We start from the raw sequence: 19,708 nt of genomic DNA on the forward strand, positions 1-19,708 counted from the left end.
GGGAGCTAACTTATTAAGGTTGTCAACTAAAATAGGTAGGAGGTGGGAGTTGGGAATTTCTCACACTCATGCCCCATAAAACCATATCGTATAGCTAAACTAGTGTAAAACTTTAATGGAGTTGGGAATCCCATTCAACATGGAAATCTTTGAGACCATTTGTGAAACATGTGAACACGTTGATGAGATCCATTCTTTTTTCCTAACATTTTTTGGTGGGAAGGCACACCAGTGGTATCAAATGCTTCAACCCAAAGATAAAGTTAAGTTTACTTATCTTAAGAATGTCTTTATGCCAAGCTTTGTTAGAAGTGGTGATGACAAGTCAAGCCAATGGCATAGTTCTACAACATCAAGCAACAAGAGCACAAGTCAAATAAGGGATTATTGTTAACCCATTCCTAGGGTCAACAAGAGCTACTACCATTATCTTATATCAAGGAGGCAAGTTAGATACACCAAAAGGTCATACCTTCAAGATATGAAGCAATGGTGTCCAAATCTAGAACTTGGAGGACGAGCGCCCGTAATGGTCCGACAAAATTCTTATGGCGATTCCCACTTCAAGAGCATGTGGTAGTAAGTTAGGATGAAGTCCCAAGTGATGTACTTCATGGATATATTATGAGAGTAGTCATTGTAATAGCATTAGGCCTCTTATGAGCCTAAAGTGCACGGACGGCCACAATTTAAGTGAGTGTGAATACTTATGGCCATGTATATAAGTTAATATCTATCATAATACAAAGAACTCTCCCAGTGTGCAATAGAGTCTTGCTCTTGCTAATCTCTTTCTCTAATGCATGATAGTGAGAGTGTGTGAGTGATGTGAGGTGAGAGGAGGAACGAGTACACTTGGCAGTTGGACAACGCTCATGGAAGACGCAGTGGAATTGCTTCTCAAGGATTGTAGAGCTTGGAGACCTCAAGGGTCACGAGCTCGGCCATTGGAAAGATCCTCAGACAGTTGCGGTTCACCAGGTAATCTCTTGTTGGATGTGTTTCAAGGAGGGTTAGGGTGAGCCATAGCAATTATGTCTCTCATCTTAAGCACTTAAACTCTTGGTGTAAGCTTCAGGAGAGGCTCACCATTTAGTTATTGTTGTGCTTCTACAACAATGGAGTATGAGATCCTAGAATACATGACTATCTGCTCTTATCTAAACTAACCACGTTTGAAGCATGCTACACATTGGCCATAGAATTTGAAGACACAATGTTAGAATTGTTTTAGTCTAAGGAAAACAACATATTAGAACCGTATAGCTTGATAAAAATAAGACTCCACTTCAACTACGCCATCTTGTTGTTCTAACTCAAACACACCGGTAGGGATAGGCAGGTAAAAAACATGATCGTCCTCAATCAACAATTCTAGAAAATATCAATCTCCTAGCAATGCTCACCTTTATCCAAGAAGGGAGTTAATCTTGTGTTCAATATGTAGATAAAATCATACGAGTAGTGAATGCCCACATCTGTGTGATGACCTCAACCATTACTATATTATGCACATTACATGCGCCTTGGAAATCATGAGACATCAATGTGCATATATGGTGCTTAATTCTCATGTACAAGTGTCGGTAGCTAGGCCAACTCTCGCTCATCCATCACCACCAACCCCCCAACATGGTAATACGAGGCCTACACCTTTGCCACGAAGAACTATTGAAAGAAAGTGAATATCCACATGAGTCTGAATAAGTATTATGACAAAGCATGTAAGAAGATGGTTAAGGCAAAAGTTCTACTAGGCTAGATGTAACAACATATTACAAAGCCAGTGGAGAGATCCACAATGGTTAAGATACATCGAGGCCACAAAAGTGTATGAAGAATTCTCAAAAATTTCGGGCAAGGAGCTTGAAAGATTACTATCTTTGGTAAGGCACAAGAGGAACCCCAATTCCTTTAAAAAACAGTGAACCACGACTTTACACCTTTCTAAATTAGACAGGTGTAAGTGAAACAAGTCCCTGGCCAAGGAAGAGCGAGAGGCCAAGAAGGGGTTAGCCCAAAAGGATGCCAAGGAAGATGATGTGTTGAAACTAAGGCCAGTCCCAGATCCTTACAAACATATACAGTGGGGGAACGAATAGTTGTCCACCTTAAGCCCAACGCTCTAAGGAGGGGAAAGAGGGAATCTCTATGACCTACTAAAGTTAAAGAGGTGGACTTAGCTGAACCTAGGGAGGATCCCAAACTAGTGTTCATTGCTAAGGATGTAACCCTTGAAGAAGAAATGGAATTGGTTGACTAAAAGAATTTAGGTTTCCTTTGCATAAGTAAGGTATTGTGAGATTTCATCACTCCACTCGAGTACCATATCAACGCATTTGGGAGATCATCATCGATTCCTTCCAATTCCTTTGGTGGGTGTGGCAGGTTTGCTATTACGAATCCATGACAAATGATCGACTAATACATGTTATGTCCCCTTTCTTATAGTGACCGTAAAATCAAACTCCAAGAGTAGGAGTGACGGTAGTGCTGGGCTTATTAACAAGATATAACAACAAGGGCCTGGTGATCCACAAAGAATACATATTTGTTGGCCAATAGATAATGTCTATACTTTTTCATGGTATATACACCATGGCTAACCCTTCTCTCTCTGGTAGTGTAATTCATTTTTTCCTTATTATTGAGTTGCCTACTATTGGCAAAACAAACAACATAGTCCAATTTATGCTCCCCTAGTTGTTTTAGCACACATCCAATGGCAAAGTTTGATGCATCAATATGCACATGGAATATTATCTCCCAATTGGAGGGTCTCAACATTGGTGAACTTGTTGGTGGCTAGGGCCTTCTTGATTTTATCATATGATTCCTCCATTCATCAAAGACTATAAGTAGTTGATACAATGGCTATACAATCTCTCTACATAGAATACTATGAGTCTTCTGTGTAGTACCCAACATGTCCCATAAACCATTGTACTTCCTTACTTTGTGGTGGTGGAAGTTCTAAAATCAAATTCACTTTTCTTTCATGTATGGAGATACCATTTTTAGACACAATGCATCCCTTTCATTCCACTTTTGCTAGAATTGTAGAGTTTTGGAGAGGTTGTGAATGAGCCATAATAACAATTTCACATTTGATATTAGAGCTCTACTTGTATTAAAAGTATAGTTATGGAGTATGGAGTTCTTATGACTATGATGTAGAGTTATGTTTCCTTGATTCACAAGACTTTGAAAAGATTCCTCAAATAGAATAAAAAGAGATTGAGCAACAGTGCTTACTTCTCCGTGAAGGGGGAGGAACAACTCAAGGAAGTGAATTTGACGACTTGGTTGTGTTCAAGGCTATGCCGAGAAAAGAAAAGTAGCAAACCATTAAAAGGAACGCTATCAATGTTGCATTACTTAGTGCATGGTGGAAAAAGAAAGCAACCCCTAACTTAAGTGTATTGAGGGGGAGCCTAATCTTCTTTTTAATGGTGGAAAATGCTCCTTTTCTATATTTGAAGTAGGTAGCACACTAATATTAATGATCCTTCTTTTGTGTGGTTTTTTTTTGTCACATGCACTAAGTTGTTGTCGCCTATGAGTGAATCATGCAAAGGGAGTGTAGCCATGTAGGGTTAGAGCCATGTTACACATTGATTAGGGGGACTTGGAAGTCATTCCGTGCAATATTTGAGAACCTATACAACTATGTCAAGTTTTGCAAGTTCTTCCAAGTAAAAGTAGTTTTAGGCAAGAGGGTACCCAACCAACAATTTTTTTTAAATCAAATTTAAAAAGAGATTTTTAGGCAAGAAGGTACCCAACCAATGAGTTTTTTTTTTCAATTTAAAAAATAGATTTTTGAGCTTCATCTTTTGATCTCGGTAGCTTTTTGTACCTTTTATGTCCTTAGCCAATGTGCATGGGACACCATTACTTTCAACAAACCCGTTGTTTTACATGCAAGTCCTCTTAATCATCATAGGATGTAGCTCTTAGATCCCTTTCCTCCCTCCACATTAGCTTGCCAATTATGCTCAAGAGTGGAATACACTTTGAAAATGAGCGTTGAGCTCCATTAGAATGACAAGTCGAGAGAGCAATCAATTCAATTATATGAATGGAAAGAATGAGTTATACACATGAGAAATTGTATTTTATGCTTCAAGTAAAGCAAACAAAAAACATAATTACTATATGCTCATGTATCTTAAATCACAACTATAAGATTCACTTGAACCTTGCCTTAATGACCAGTTCTAGTAACCCTCGTTAAACATTTTCATGACATAATAGAGAATGGAATTGCCAATATGTTGACCTGGAGAGAATAAAACTCAAAAAACTTACATCATTTTATATGATTCTTTTGATCAATTCTAAAAACTAGCTTAGAGATCCATCTCATGAACCTATGAATGCAAGAATCCCATCCATAATTTATGGGGTGTTCCAATCTTACATGTTCATTAAAAATCATATCTATCAAATCATAACACGCAATAGCATTAAGGAAAGGATACGATGTGGAAACAAAGAAATATAGTAGAAGATCATTGATGGTGGCATAAGACTATTCAACCATTCCTTCTTCCTTTTTCAATTTTCTCCAAACTCAATAACCAAGTCATGATATGTCTTTTTCTAGCTCTTTTATAACATTGTAGCTAACGCTTTCTCTATTACCACACTTTTTTGTATTATATTTACTATTCACTCTCCACATTTATCGCTTTTCACCTTACACATGTATTGCTAGAGTGGTGTATCATTCACCACATGCCTCAATATAATCTTGACACAATCACACACAATGTTGTTAATCATCATCTTTAGCCTAGCTCGTCACATCAAATTCCTTTAGTAAATTTGTAATACCCTAAAAAGTCCCACAATACGTTATAACATTTATGAACATCACTAGACTATACCATTCACAAAAGAACCTATCCAAGCATTTAGGTTGTTTTACCATGTTCAAGGTGCTACAACATTTGGAGAGATAAGGTGCCACATCAACCATAAGTTCATCACCTTTTTAGATTTCTTATGCGCTAGCTAAACAACACTTTCAATAGGTACAATGTTTTTTAGGGAAAGCACCGTTCGCTTTTTTTCAAAGATTTTGAACTTATCTTTTGTTTCATCTAACACAAATACCAATGAAAGAAAGGTCTCTTTCTTTTGGAATAGATTACACATAAATATATTCATAAGCAAACATCTCTCATACGACGACTCCACAAAATGGGTTGTATATAATATGCTAGAAGATATGCCAATCATGATATGCTAATCATGGATAAAAGTTTGTAGGATGGGGCTTGAATGTTAATAACTCTTAGAATTGTAGAAATGATAGGGTAAGGGTTTAGAGCCTTCTTGTGTGGGGAGGGGGGCGAGTGCCGCAGAGGGGGGGGGGGGGGGGAGAGACGACTATCGTACACACTAAGATGAGTTAATTCTATAAGAAATATTGATCATGGTGATTTGATATATTTCGTGCTAGCAAGCAAACCTTTATTTCACTCTTCAACTCATGAGAGGAGGGAACACTTGCATTCAAAATAATCTCTTTTGATTCCAAAAATCAATATTGCTTAAATAAATATTAAATCCCTTTCTTATATGTCACTAGACATTTTTAAAGATACGTGTTATTGGGAATAGTTTAGGTTTTTATTGTAGGTTTTTTAACATTGGTGTAGGCAGATTCGTTGTGGTCACTAACTTCGTGTCATCTTATTCAAAGCATGTTTCCCAACAATGAATAAGGATTAATAGAGCACAATTCAAGTCATTGATAAGCTTGCATTTCTTTATTATTGAAAGTATGTTTCTCAATGATGGATAATCTTTATCATAGCGTAACTATAATTAGTGATAAACTTGCATTGCTTGATTATGGGTGTTCCCATTCATGTGTGATTGGTTTCTCTACCCCAAACACGGAAAATTCTTTATTGCATTGTACTAATATTGGCTTGTACATACATGAATTAATAATCATGGTTTAATACTACTACTAAAAAAACTCAACAGAAGATTATTCTTTTTTTTTACTCGTACAACCTTCTCCAAGATGGAAAGATGTTCTTTTCAAAATCTTTTTAAAAATCATCCAATGATTTTAAAAAAACCTCCAACTAAAATATATGTTAATTAGTATATGCAATTCATCACCATTATTACATGTCAGTATATCATGCCTTGGTGAACATGCATGCCTTCAACAATGAGGTAACAATTTGGTGGCAGGTAGTGGTAGAGGATGTCATTATAGTAGGGGGAGGTATGATGCTATTTAACTGCTGTCTTCTGCAAGACTACTCTCTCTCCTATTAAACTCTCAACCTTAGATGATCAAACCAGCCCATGATCCTTTTTGCAACCACTTTATTCCCAAATTGGAAGTGCAGTAAAGTAGGAGTCAATCTCACTAAGCAAATTATTGTGCCCTCTGCCGATATTCTAATTCAGTTTGCACCCACAAAACCATGACACAAACAATACCCCACCACAATTTGCCATTTACATGCACACACTGCAGGCTTTGGGGAAATGCATCTAAACACACCAAAAAGCTACTAAATCTTCTGAAAGTTGCTACTTCACGACCAATTTTTTCGGAAAGTGCACTACCTCTTTTCTACCATTTAAAAATAAGCCCACATAATACCAACTTTGACAAGAAATAAATTCAATGTCACCCTGCCATAGCGCTACCACTTCTCATCTTGCTTTGTAGATCTGTTTCCACATAAGCTTTCCATTGCCAAGACAACCTTAACCAACAATGCGCGCAGGACGACCAAAAATTTGAGACTGCACAATCATTTCACCCTGATATGATGTCCTAATAATGTGATCTTTATAATTAAAACTGTCAAAAAGTGCAGACTATTTGAGAAATTTTATTGCAATCACCAGTGGGCCTTCATATCTACATGTGCTTTGCAATTGCAGCCTTGGCATAGCACAGCTGTCCACTCCTCACCTCTTAACTGCTGGGACTTCTTGCTTTCTACAATTGGGCAACAAGCAAATACACCAATAATAAAAAGGACTGCCATGGAAATGAATCAAAACAAGAAAAGACTCTCTCTATAAGGGGCCTGACTGTCTGTGTGTGTGTGTGTGTGTTTGTGTGTGTGTGTGTGTGAGAGAGAGAGAGAGAGAGAGAGAGAGAAACTAAATGCCATTTTCTTTTTAAGAGCTAATTTTTTGAAGCCATCCCTAAGCAAACAAAGAAATATTGCTTAGGCTGGCCTTTTACAAAAGCATACCAAAAAAAAGAACCATTTCAGTAAGGAAATGAAGAAACATACAGGTGAACGTGAAAAGGAGCGGGACCTAGACAAGCTGCGACTCCTACTCCGTCGGCTGCTGTGCCCTTTTGATCTCTGAAATCATTTTTTCAACTCCAAGCACACTCAGAATGCATAAAATAACTAGTTCTGCTTAAGTAATGATTGAGTATAAAACCAACCAGACATGATGTCTGTACCTTGCGAGAAGGTGACCTTGAAGGAGACCTGAAACAAGCATATATTCGATTATTTCACATTGGCTTCGACAAAACACAGAAGCAGACAAACAGAACTTGCAGCTGCTTCATCTTTACTACATACCAAAGAGCTAACACACCTAAAAGCATATTCGTCCATTTACCTGGAGGTTGAAACAGACCGTGAATGGGAATGTGGCGAGCGAGAGCGCCCACGAGATTGGGACCTAGACCTTGACCTTGATCGGGAAACAGATCGAGCCCGGCTATTAGAACGGCTGAAAAATCAGGCCAAAAACTTTGTCATTTCCAATACTGACACCAAATCAAGCTAAGGCTGGTCAGTCAGTCTGACACTAAGCAACAGAGTGGCATGACTGTGATTCCTGCCATCAGGTGATCTTTAAGATAACCATTCCTATAGCGTAGGCCAGGATGTGCCGCAGAAAGCTTACTTTCGGCTAGGGCTGTGTGAGTAGCTTCTCCGGGAAGCCCCTGCTCTATCTTCATGTACCTGAAAAGGCTCAGTAAGTTAGCTTCAAGCATGTGTAAGATAGCACATAAGCAGATTAATCTTTTTATTTTAAAAACAGATCAAAGTATGTTAGCATGCCAAAGACTCCTAGTACATTAGCATCTGGAATTTACCCGAATGAAAGCACGTGAATACCGATTGCGGAACTCTGAATCGTCCAGCTTTCGAATCTGGGTCACACACAAAAGGCATCGTTGGACTCAATGCCACCCTTCCAAAATTGCTCCCCCCAACACCCCCCCTCCCCCCCCCCAGCGAAAAAAAGAGAGAAAATATTTTACTTACTGCATATTTCATGTCTTCATAGTTTGTGTAATCCACTAACCCCTTGGTGCCTGCACACAATCCAATCTTGTTAGTATATATGCAAAAATTTCACAGAAAAAGAAGGGGTTCACAGTTGATACACAATCTGTTTCAAAGGTACAATGTATGCTTTTGAACATGTTGCAAACTAGCACCCCCTTCCCCCCCAAAACCCCCCAAAAAAAAATGGAAATTTGAAGTAAAAGTTATGTGAATACTGTACAGGAAACTGTCTGTACTGTATTGAACATAATGTACAGTTCAGGGGACCAAGTACGAGTACTTTATGCAACTAATGCCTGTTGGCACAGCACAGCATTCTGTTGAGTCATAATCCAACTTCACTATCTTTAGGCATTCCAACTTCACTATCTTTAGGCATGACTGACACCATAACACTTAGTTGAATCATAATCTGACTCTACAGAATCCATATTTGGCTTTGGCGCAAGATTCTATCTATGTAACAAAAGTGATGCTCATCCTGATTCCGTGACCCCATAATCTACAATCCTGAAGAATATTCTCAACTTTCAACAGGAAGGGACTTGCTGGTATACTTGAAGGAGATTCTTCGAATTGTATTGGGGGGCTGTGTCTACAAAGATTCAACTTTTAGAAGGCTGGTCATGTAACGGCGCAGGCACCTGAGCTCTTCCCAAGTTTTTGGATTGAGGTTCCTGGTAACAAGTGTTAGATACCAATTACTAGCAACTTCTTTGAGATGTATAGCTACCTGATGGAGTTTCGATTCTTCAGAATAATTACGATTTTTGAAGGCCAAATCAAACTCCCTAATGAAAGCTAAGATCTTTGTGATGTCACTGTCCTTCCCATCATAATATGGGAGTTTCACACTTCTATCTCCTAGATTGCAAGTCTCTTGCTTCTCCTTCTGCTTGGTGTCCGGTACAGCCGCCTTTCTACCATCATTGGTGACTCCGCTGGTGGTAAACTAGAGGGAGCTAGGATGCATCGCTCCAAGAAAACCGCTTGCCGAGATGAATCCGGACCAATGATTCCCTTCTCATGAAGATATTCCTTTGCAAACACCAAAGGATCACCTAACTTTGACTTCTTCTTCACATAATCTTCAAAATGAGATACCTTTGAATGGTTGATGGCCTTCCTTGATACCACTGCTTGCACATCCGCATCGGTTAATAAGTCCTCCATTTCTTTGAGTCGACGAAGGAGCACCGCTTCACCATTGGCATGAGAAGTATACCAAGTGCCTTCTCCATGGCTTATCGACCTTGAGGATTGGGGCCCTTCATCATGTCCCCTAGTTGCTCTGTCAGCATCACCACCCCTTCTTCTTGAAGATGAAACTTCTACGGACTCACTAAAATGAGCCAGTGATCTTGATCTCTCTCTGTGGTTAGACATCTTCTTAGCAACAAAAGGCTTGTTCCCAGGGATTGTCTTCAATTACCAACAAGGTAAGGAAGATAACACCGCTTTGATACCAATGAAACTCGCCACAGTTGCGTAACAAACTATTCACTGCTAATCACACTTAGCCAACTTTAATCACTGCTGAATTTTGAAGCAAACCACTCAAAATTTTCAACAATCACTTGAGAGAGAGAGAAGAGTGGAAGATAGAAAGCCGACTCAGCATAGACCCTGAACGGTCGGGCCCCTTCACAAGAATATAGATTATTCCTCCATAATTTTTTTACAAACTGTATTGGCGGATTAAATTCAACATGATATCACCATCAAACAAGATTGAAAACAAATGATTTGAAATCTCCTAATTTGCCCGTGATGACTTGCCATACACACGCAAGAGTTGGAGAAACTCACCCATCTGTGTGCCATCCCAATGGCCTTCCAATGGGTCATACAACCAGTTGTCTTCTCTTGTGTTTTGGATGCACACAAGAGTATAGTCCTTCCAAGAAGAATTCAGCTAGCATTTCTTTAAGGGCTTTGAAACACTTTCTCACATACACTTAGGCAACACCTCTGCCACGAAGTGATGGTCTTCTCTTTTGCAACAGAATCTCCACACTTATAGAGTAGCTTTAGCCTCCTTGTCTTCTTGCTGTCAAACCCTAAGTGTTGTTTCTCTCTCTCACAAAATGATGAAGTTCTTGCCTCTCCTCTCACAAAATGATTATGAAGTTCTTGCTTATCCTTGTCTAAGTGTTGTTTCTCTCTCTCACAAAATGATTATGAAGTTATTGCCTCTCCTCACATTGTATAATGAGGATAGCTAGCCTCTTTTTATAGTGAAGTTCTTTCCCCCTTTTCAAAAATAGAAAGAGATAGTCTAAGAGTGCATCTCCCTCTTGAAAATAGAAAGAGATGGTTTCTAAACGTGCATCTCCCTTTTGCTAATAGAAAGAGATGGAGTGTGCATGAGAAACTTTCTCTCCTCAAAATAGAAAGAGATGGTCTAAAATAGAAAGAGATGTTGATAACTAAACTTCTAAAATGAGTTTGCATGTTAAGCTGAAGGGAAAGTTACTGAGCTGGCATGGGTGAGTAGATTCATCGCTACGTCATCAGTTTTTTTTCCTTGGGGTTTTCAACCGTTCTAATTCTAATTCCGACCTCCGTTTTCCCAAAAGATGAAGGGAAAGCCCTTAAATCAGATTTGAAACCTAAAAGTTAGTATATCTTTAAACTTTGTTGAAATTGAAAGTTGTTAGGTGATAAGAATACTTAACCTCCTACAAAATACAAGTAACTAGATCAACAACCACTAACCTACACACATTTGATGCTTAAGGAGGAATGCCTACGTGTTCACGCATTCCTAAAACAGCATTCGATGCAAGTTCATCAAGCAACTTAATGTGTACATGCCTAAGGGAAATACCATCCGTTCAATACACTTTGTATCCATCCATACACTCCCTCATAAAGGTAAGAATGCATAGTACATCATGCTTTATAAAGCATGTCTAATTAGTAATCACACTTACCCACTTAGGGATGGAAGTATGTCCGTGGCCAATCATACTTCCCCACTCAGGGATGGAAGCATGTCCAATCATACTTCCCCGCTTAGGGATGGAAGCATGTCCATTCATGGGTTCCTACGGAATAAGAACTCATGTCCAATCATGAAGCCTATCGTGCTAGGTCAAACATGTCCAATTTATATTTATCTTCAAGATTCTTGATACAAGATTCCATGTACATGGTTAGGGTTTCTCACAAACACAGGTAGATGACAGACGGATTTCTCCGGACCTTGATTACATTACTGGGGGTGCATTTTGCTGGTTGCAACCAGACCGACAGCTTGGATACGAGGTTGCTTCGGATGATTTAGTTTTCCACATCGAGTATGGGATCTCTGCTCACATGCGTTTTTCTCATACCCATAGTCATGTTCCATATGCTCAGGAATCATCGAATAGCTCAGAGACCTTTAGCATCATAGGTGCTACTATTACTTGGCTGGTGCATTTGGAGGGCCAGATGCTGCCACACTCTTGGAGGAGAATCTTCTTCCACTCATCAAATTTCGGCAGATATTTGGTCCGACACCATTTACACGTTTCGTGGTGAATGAGAGTATTTGATGACTCTCTCCTCTCAGGAATCAGCCCTACTTTACTAATTTATTTATTTTTATTTTTATTTTTTAAGGGAAGGAACGCAAGCTGCTACTCAGTAAGTGCAAGGTATGGGGTTGAGCTCGAGGGAGAGTGTTGTGATATCAAGCTCAACTAGTGCAGATATTGATGACATGCCAGGATGTTAGCTCCGCACTTATGTCACTGGCATGGTTAGTGAGACTATGGTTGATATGCCGCCACTGGTTTACAGGTTGTGTGACAGCCAGTTTGGTTTACTAGAGTTATGGCATAGTTTTAGCACTAGCTCATATAGTCACGTTCACATTATGGACCGACCTTGTATGTTTTAGTAGGAGAGTATTTTCCCTTATATTATGTACTCTTATCTTTATATTATGGTAGTAGAGTAGTAAGAAGATAGAAGAAAATTCAACCATCCATCTCTCTCATGTGCTTTGTCTACTCGTGTGTGTGTGTGTGTGTGTGTGTGAAGAGGATTTCTTGCAAGGAGTTCAAGCTCACCCCTCCCCCTCGTATTTTTCTTAGAGATGGGGATCTAGAGAAACGTAGACATAATTATCAAAACGAGTGTTAATTTGATACATTAAAAACATGTAAGATGTTAGCTTCTTGGTTGATGCTTTCCCTATTGCACACAAATGCCTTCAGAAGGACTTGTCCTAGCATTCTTTGTCCCATGTGCTCTTACAAGCACATATACAATTAAGTGCATAAAAATAAAAAATGCGTCATTCAAACTCTTATGTATGTTGTTAAAGTCAAAACCATTGGAGAGGCATGAAAGAAATAAATCAAGGAGCGAGCCTAATGACAAACTTCTTCACCTTCTTTGAAGATATGTAAAGAGAGTTTTGTTGCCGCGGGGTTTGGGTTGTCAAACAAGTATGGCTTGATGGTAATAGGAGACAACTCATTGGATTTGCACCATGGAGCAAGCTTTCACCCACCATGGCCCCCCATCAATAGATATTTTTGGAAGGATGTTGATAGCGAAGCTACACTGCTTCAAGTTAACAGCTTACCCTAGCCTTGCCAAATCATTTGTCGTTGTGCCTTGCCTTAGAGCCGCAATTGCAACTTTCCGATATGGGTGCGCTAGCTCGTCCATCACGTCGTCACTCCATTGTCACGTTGTTGCTAAAGGGAGTGAAGGAAGATCTCTCTATGCCTAGATGAAGGCAAAAAGAAATAGCATTTGCAATGGTTCTCTCTCACAAAAGGTGAGGGAAGAAAAAGAAGCTAATGCAAGAGGGAATTCTACAAACAAACCTATCTAGCAAGCATCCATCAAGCATGCAAGCTTCAATAGCGCACATGTGAGCAAGAGTAGGGAAGAAGGGGAGCTCACAAGTATTCTATTGCAAGGGAATGGTTGTGTATTGCTTAGTGATGAAAAAAGCTAAGAGACGCACACATGCATATCCTTCACACACATCCTCCAATTCAAAAGAAGCCATTGCTTCTCCAGTTTTGAAGAAGCCTCCTACTCGGATTGCTCCTTCAAGTTCCTCAAACAATCCTTGGCGATGTGCTCGGTGGAGTCACAATAAAAGCATTGTCCAACAGCCATCTTGGCACTTTATCAAGCTCTTCTTTAGACACTTGACAATAGAAAGGCTTCATTTTTAAAAGTGGGGCTTGGACCTACCAACGTGTAAGAGATGCACACTGATCCTTCCTAGGAGCCGGTGCCTCTGATGGGGTTGAAATGAAGTCGTAACCTATCACATTAGAGAAAATATTGTGATGACTATGATGACCCATGGAAGGCCAACTTTCACCTCTGGCATAGTCTTCCTTCACTACATCTAGCAGTGTAGGATCTAGTTGGATTGGTTCCAAGGGAAGAGGCTCCAAAACTCGATCTTTTTGCGGCCTCTTAAGAATGGTCACGAGTTCGGTTGTAGCTTCTGGCATGCCCTGAGGTTCCCTTACTGATTCTATGATTGACTCTGGAATAGGGGGTGGGATACACTCAGCACAGTCAGTGATTCGTACTCTCACTTGCTGAAATTGAAGCCATCACCTATCCCATCGGAGAAAATACCGTGGTGATGACCCATGGAAGGACAACTTTCACCTCCCACTTAGTCCTCCTTCACTGCATCTAGAAATGCGAGATCTGCTTGGATTGGTTCCACAGACGAGGCACCAAAAATGGCTCTTTTTGAGGCCTCTTAAGAATGGTCACGAGTTCGGCTACGGCCTTTGGCATGCTCTAAGGTTCCTTTACTAATTCTATGATCAACTCTAGAATAGAGTCTAGGATACACTCAAGCGGGGTCAATGGTTCGTACTCGACTGCTTGCTCAAGTACATGTTTAGCCTCCACCTTTCTTACAAGGCTCTTGGACTTGTTTCATTCGCTCTTTCTCCAACACAAGGTTGGGATACTCTTTGAGTTTCTTTGGAAGGTTTGTATAGTCAATGGGTTTCTTCTCTTTAAGAAGAGTTGGTTTGAGCAAGAGATAGCTCATTGTCTCCACGAGGGAAGAAACTTCGGAGCTATTGCCCGAACCACTCTTTGACAACTGTTCGTACACTGCATTTCCGTGTGCTCTTCGAGGTTTTCTTCTTTTGGACCTATGGTTCCAGTCCTTTAGTCTTTTCAAGGGCTATTGCAACCTTTGAGGCTTGCGCCTCACGCTCTTTGGCTGCTAGCTTCAAGGTTGAAGCCTTAGCTTTCTACTTCTTAGCTGCCTTAGATGTTTCCTTCGCAACTGCCCTCCTCTTGGTCTGGAGCCTTGCGATGGTTTTTAGAAGGGCTGTATGAATAAGTTCTCCTTATACGCTTGATAAGTTGAGGCTCACCAAAGTGGTTGATGAACTTGTGATTGTCACTCTATTGGGACAATCCTTGAAAGCATGTTCGAATCCACACTTGTAACATGTGCCTCTGTATGGAATGACATTAGAGTTTGGCACTGGATTCGAGGATGGAGTTGGTGTACTTGGTGCGACAGCTCTATGAGCACACTCAGAAACACGGTCGAGGCCCTTGCAATGGAAACATCGGAAAGGTGGCTTGCGCGACATGTTATTGAAGTCTCTCGCTCTTTTTTGCACCATAGCTTCGAACAAGGAGGCATAGTCAATGGATGGCGGTTGCTCTTGATATCCATATGAATTGTATCGCTCATGTAACTCATAGCTCCCATGTTCTGGACTTTCAGATTCCGTTGGTAAAGTCACCAAGTATTATTGTCTCGGTGTGGTTCCAAAAGAAAACGACTGGAGTGGTAATACCGGAGGTGGGTATAGCATTGGTGGCGGTCTCTACATACCTTTCGGTATAGGGTTCTGATAAATGGGCACGAGATTACGCGCATGTTGAGAAGCATTTGGTATGGGTGCTAGGGCTACTGGTTGCTTTGGCACCGGGAGCATAGGTTGTGGTGATAGGTTTCCCTAGTTACCAACAATGGGTTGTATCATGGTTCCCATGGTGTTGCCAATAAGCACAATTCAGTTGTTGTCTAGGCCTTAGCAGTAAACACTCCATGCTTGTATGGTTTCACAGTGGCAAATTGCACACCAAACCATATCTCTCCATGGAAATAAATGTGGATATCCCACTTGAGGAGCTCATTGGGGCTGGCTGCCCTGCCACTGCTGGCTGATTAGGTTGGGCAGATTTTCTACCAACTCTTCCATGCTCATATCCTTGACTAGGACTCTAGCTCGTGCTGGTTGGGCACCCTTGGACATTGAGGCTTTGGTCGATGTGCCATTGTGCCCTATCTCTTGGTTCGATTGGACGACTTCTACATCCTTATCTTGTACATTGTCTACTAGGTCTATTGCCGTCTCAGATGCTACTATCCCCCTATACTAGGGGGTGTGCCGCCTAAACGGCTCTGTGGTTAGGCGGTGAACAAGATGCCAATGTCTACAAGTGTTTCCCTTATGTTTATGCTTATTCGCAGCAGGGTCTGTTAGCCTAGGGGCTTTTACACTACACGCCCAGGCAGCGCTCCTATCTGCCACGTGGATACCTCTAATAACTCATAAGAGCCTGAAAGGTTGCTTGTATAGCAATAACCCTACTATTAGTGGCCCTTGCTTTATTTATAAGCTTTTAGCTATAACTAGGCCCTTGCAATCATTTATTGACCCATGGCCAATCTAGACCTCATCCTGCTAGTAATCCTCAGTTACCCTAACCCTAATACTCAATTGACACACGTCCCTAGCCCCGGTTAACCTAACCCTAGGCTGGTAGGAATGTAGCAACAGGGCATCTCGGCTTCACACGTGTGAGAATCCAGCACCAGAGGCTTGCTGTTTTTGACTGATCGCACTACATTCAGGCTGGACGGCACTGTTACATAAGCTCCTGGGTGTGTACCAAGCTACCTCAAGGCAGTAGGTGATTACTAGAAGGCCCCTGGAGAAGGCAGCCATGCATGGGCTCTTTGGAAGGCTGACTCACAAGCTGAAAGTACGGAGGAAGTACCTGTGAGGACTCTTGTGTACGGAAGAGGAGTACCTTTGAAGATATTTAGACAGGGCGGAAGTACCTGTGTATACACTTGATTGCCACGAGTATCTTTTGGCCTAGTGATTTGTGATCACACAGATTCTTTGTTTCCTTTGTTTTCACTTGGATGTATTTGGAGCAACCAGGTGCAAGTGTTGGGGTAAAGGCACTATGCCCACCCTTATAGTGTGTACAAGCCCATAAGTTATAGTACATAGTACACTTAGTACTTTTAATGTACTAAGTGCACTATGTGTACTAGTGCAATATACATGTGTGATAGGGGAGTCACACACTCATATCTCATGAGTTGACTTATCCCCACAACTCTCTCTCTCCCTTGTTCTCTGTGTGTATGTCTCCCACATGAATTAACCTAACCCTAATTCCTGATTCTCCCACACAACTGGTATCAGAGCCGGTGCCCTTCGAATCTCTGACGCAGGCAGGCAGCAGCTCGACTCTCCCATTAGCCTGTGTGTGAAGAGGCCAGAAGCGAACCACTAGAAATCAGGTGGGCGGAAGGAGAAGGTGGCGGGCAGCCACTTCTGCGCTGAATCACACGCAAGGCAGCTGAGCGTGGAGCGAAGAAGCAGGTGGGCGTCAATATAACAGGCCAGCCCAAGTCGCGTGTAGCGCCAGCGCTAGGTGAAGGCAGTGTGGCGACGTGTAGCGCTACTAGGTGGAGGCGGCGAAGGTTTTGTTGGTCGTCGGCTGGCTATTAGGCGGGCGGCGCTCAAGTTGGGTGACGTGGAGCAAAGGCAAGCTCGACACGCCTACATGGGCTATAGGTAGCCAACAGCCAATCAGAGACACGCAGGCGAAGCGAAGGCAAAGTGCCTGGTGCGGTGAGCCAATTAGAGACACGCAGGCGAAGCGAAGGTTTTGTTGGTCGCCCTCTCCTGATACACCGACTGACAAGAGCACCGCCATGCACCGAGTCTGACGCAGCACCAGCATTAGAATTGCCCCCCTCTTCTGCAACAGCATCAGATTTTCTGCAACAGCAAAAATCATCAACCCCCCTTTTCTTGCAACAACAAAATTCAGCCTGCAAATTGAAGAAAAATCAGAAATTACAAGGTATTTTCCTCAATTTTTTTTTGGGATTTGCAATTGAGCAAGTACAATCAACAATTGAGCAGGTACAGGTGTCGAATTGCTCAATTTTTGAGCAAAATTGGCAAAATTGGGTGACATTGGTCACAATCAGAATCAATTTGCAAGAAATTGGTCACAATCAGGATCCATTTGCAGGAAATTGGATGTCGAAATTTGGGGCTTTTGATGTAATTGTGCAATTAAGCACTCATACATGCTGTATGATGTGAGAAATCGCACATTTGGGCAAAATTTGCAGCAAATTGCAGTGCAAATCAAGGGGCTTTTGTGCCGATTGGATTGATTTGCATACAGGCAATCGCGTTTGATGCTGTGGATAATGTGTTGATGCCTTACAAGCACTCAATGTGCCTATAAATCAAAGGGCTTTCATTATTTGGATGTATATGTGGCCAGGGGGAAGCATCGTGAACACTCTGGATGCCTTCATGTGCGTCAATGTACCATGTATGATCAGAAATTGATCTTAAATCAAGGGGTTTTTCAAGTTCGTATGCTTGTTGAGCTTGGCAAAGCAGCAGGCAAGACATTCATGCCTTGAATCCTCAAAAAATCAGCTTGCAGTCAAGGGGCTTTTGCCCAATTTCTGTTCGAGACTGTTGTATGCAGTGTTCGGGACTGTAAAAGTCTGATTTTCACTCATTTGGACAGCCAGGATAGCATTTATTGCTATTGTACCTGCTGGTACAGATTTGGCACAGCTTTGTGCAAGTTTTGGATTGGCTGTACACTGTTTTGAGTGACCAAAAGGTTCAATTTCAGCTGCTGTACTTGCCGGTACAGGTTTGGTACATCATTGGTGAGCACTTGGTACTGCTGTACAGTACTTTGGAAGGGCAACAGAGCACATTTAAGGTGCTGTCCAAAATCTGCAGCAACCAGATTTTGGTGATTTCATCATATAAAGTGGGAGAAAAGTTACATTTGTGCTTCACATCAAGAAGCTTGAAGGCTCGCATAATTATGATATTTGGCAAACCCAGTGCTACAATGTGTTGCTCCAGAAAAAGCAGCACAAGCCTATCAAAGAAAGGGGTGTGATGCCCGCTTCTCTTACTGCTGAAGAGTGGGAAGATATGGATGAGCTGGCAAGATCTACTATCATGTTTTCTGTGTCAGACTCATTACTTTTCAGCATTCGTGAAGAGAAGACAGCTTGGGGAATGTGGCAGAGATTGCAGGACTTGTATGCCCAACAAAGTGCCTCAAGCAAAGTGTATTGGTTGAAGAAACTCATAGGTCTTCAGATGAAGGAAGGGGCGTCTATGACAGCCCATCTAAATGAGTTTAATGGTATTGTCGGCCAAGTTATAAATCAAAAGTTGGCAATGGACGATGAGTTCAAAGCCACTTTTCTGTTATGCACTTTGCCAGAGAGTTGGGACACATTCAGGACAGCCACTAGCAATTCGCATGCTATGCTGTCATATGCAGATGTTGAGGGTGCTCTTCTACAAGAAGAGATGAACAGGAAAAACAACTCTGTTGGAAAGTCCAATGCAATGAATGCACGTGGGAGATCCCAACAAAGGGGAAAAAGCCAAGAACGGGGAAGGAGCAAGTCTCGCTCCAAAAAGGATTTGGAATGCCATTATTGTGGCAAGAAGGGACACATTAAAAAGCAATGCTACAAATGGAAAAATGATCAAAAAGAAAAGGGAAAAGGAAAAGACAAAGAGAAAGATGAAGCCAAAGATGTAAAGCCAAAGGGCAAAAGTGGAGTCAAGATTGAAGAAATCAATGTGTCACATGCAGGTGGCAGTGAGGATGAGGTCCTATTTACTTCTTCACTTGATGCCCATTCACTTCTTACAGGTGGTCATGGTATGCACTCATGGATCATTGATTCAGGTGCCTCCTTTCATGTCACAGGTTGCAGAGACTTGTTTGTCAGGTATACTGCTGGCAATGAAGGAGTGGTTTATTTGGGTGATAACCATGCATGCAAGATTCTTGGCAGAGGTGATGTGAGGCTTGTATTTTCAGATGGCTCACAGCTTATGCTCCATGATGTCAGGCATGTGCCTGAGATCAAGAAGAACCTGCTTTCTACTGGACAGCTTGATGATGCTGATTATGTTACCACATTTGGTGGTGGAAAGTGGAAAATTAGTAAGGGCTCACTGGTTGTTGCCGGAGGCTCTAAGGTGGACACTCTTTACTTCATGCATGCAGGTGTTTGTCACCATGCTAATGTAAATGCAACCGAGCTGCCGGAAATTTCTATGTGGCAT

At 41.4% G+C, this 19,708-nt stretch overlaps 1 protein-coding gene across 5 annotated transcripts in view; it reads right to left on the reverse strand.

Annotated features, from left to right (window-relative positions):
* Positions 1-6,343: 6,343 nt before the first annotated feature.
* LOC147605682 (serine/arginine-rich splicing factor SR30-like) overlaps positions 6,344-19,708 on the reverse strand; it is a 63,230-nt gene continuing 49,865 nt past the window's right edge. For 4 of the 5 annotated variants that reach the window (XM_086792997.1, XM_086792996.1, XM_086792998.1 and 1 more), the window contains exons 8-14: positions 8,289-8,338; positions 8,117-8,173; positions 7,924-7,982; positions 7,633-7,746; positions 7,469-7,496; positions 7,290-7,364; positions 6,344-6,985 (exon numbers count right to left, since the gene is read on the reverse strand). In XM_086792997.1, the coding sequence (XP_086649123.1) occupies positions 6,962-6,985; positions 7,290-7,364; positions 7,469-7,496; positions 7,633-7,746; positions 7,924-7,982; positions 8,117-8,173; positions 8,289-8,338 (407 nt within the window). In that variant the 3' untranslated portion in view covers positions 6,344-6,961. The remainder of the gene's footprint in view (positions 6,986-7,289; positions 7,365-7,468; positions 7,497-7,632; positions 7,747-7,923; positions 7,983-8,116; positions 8,174-8,288; positions 8,339-19,708) is intronic. The other variant, XR_015265106.1, reaches the window with a different exon arrangement.

This window comes from Cibotium barometz, chromosome 59 (assembly GCF_041138505.1).
Source record: "Cibotium barometz isolate CiBa-2024 chromosome 59, ASM4113850v1, whole genome shotgun sequence".
Lineage (NCBI taxonomy): Eukaryota > Viridiplantae > Streptophyta > Polypodiopsida > Cyatheales > Cibotiaceae > Cibotium > Cibotium barometz.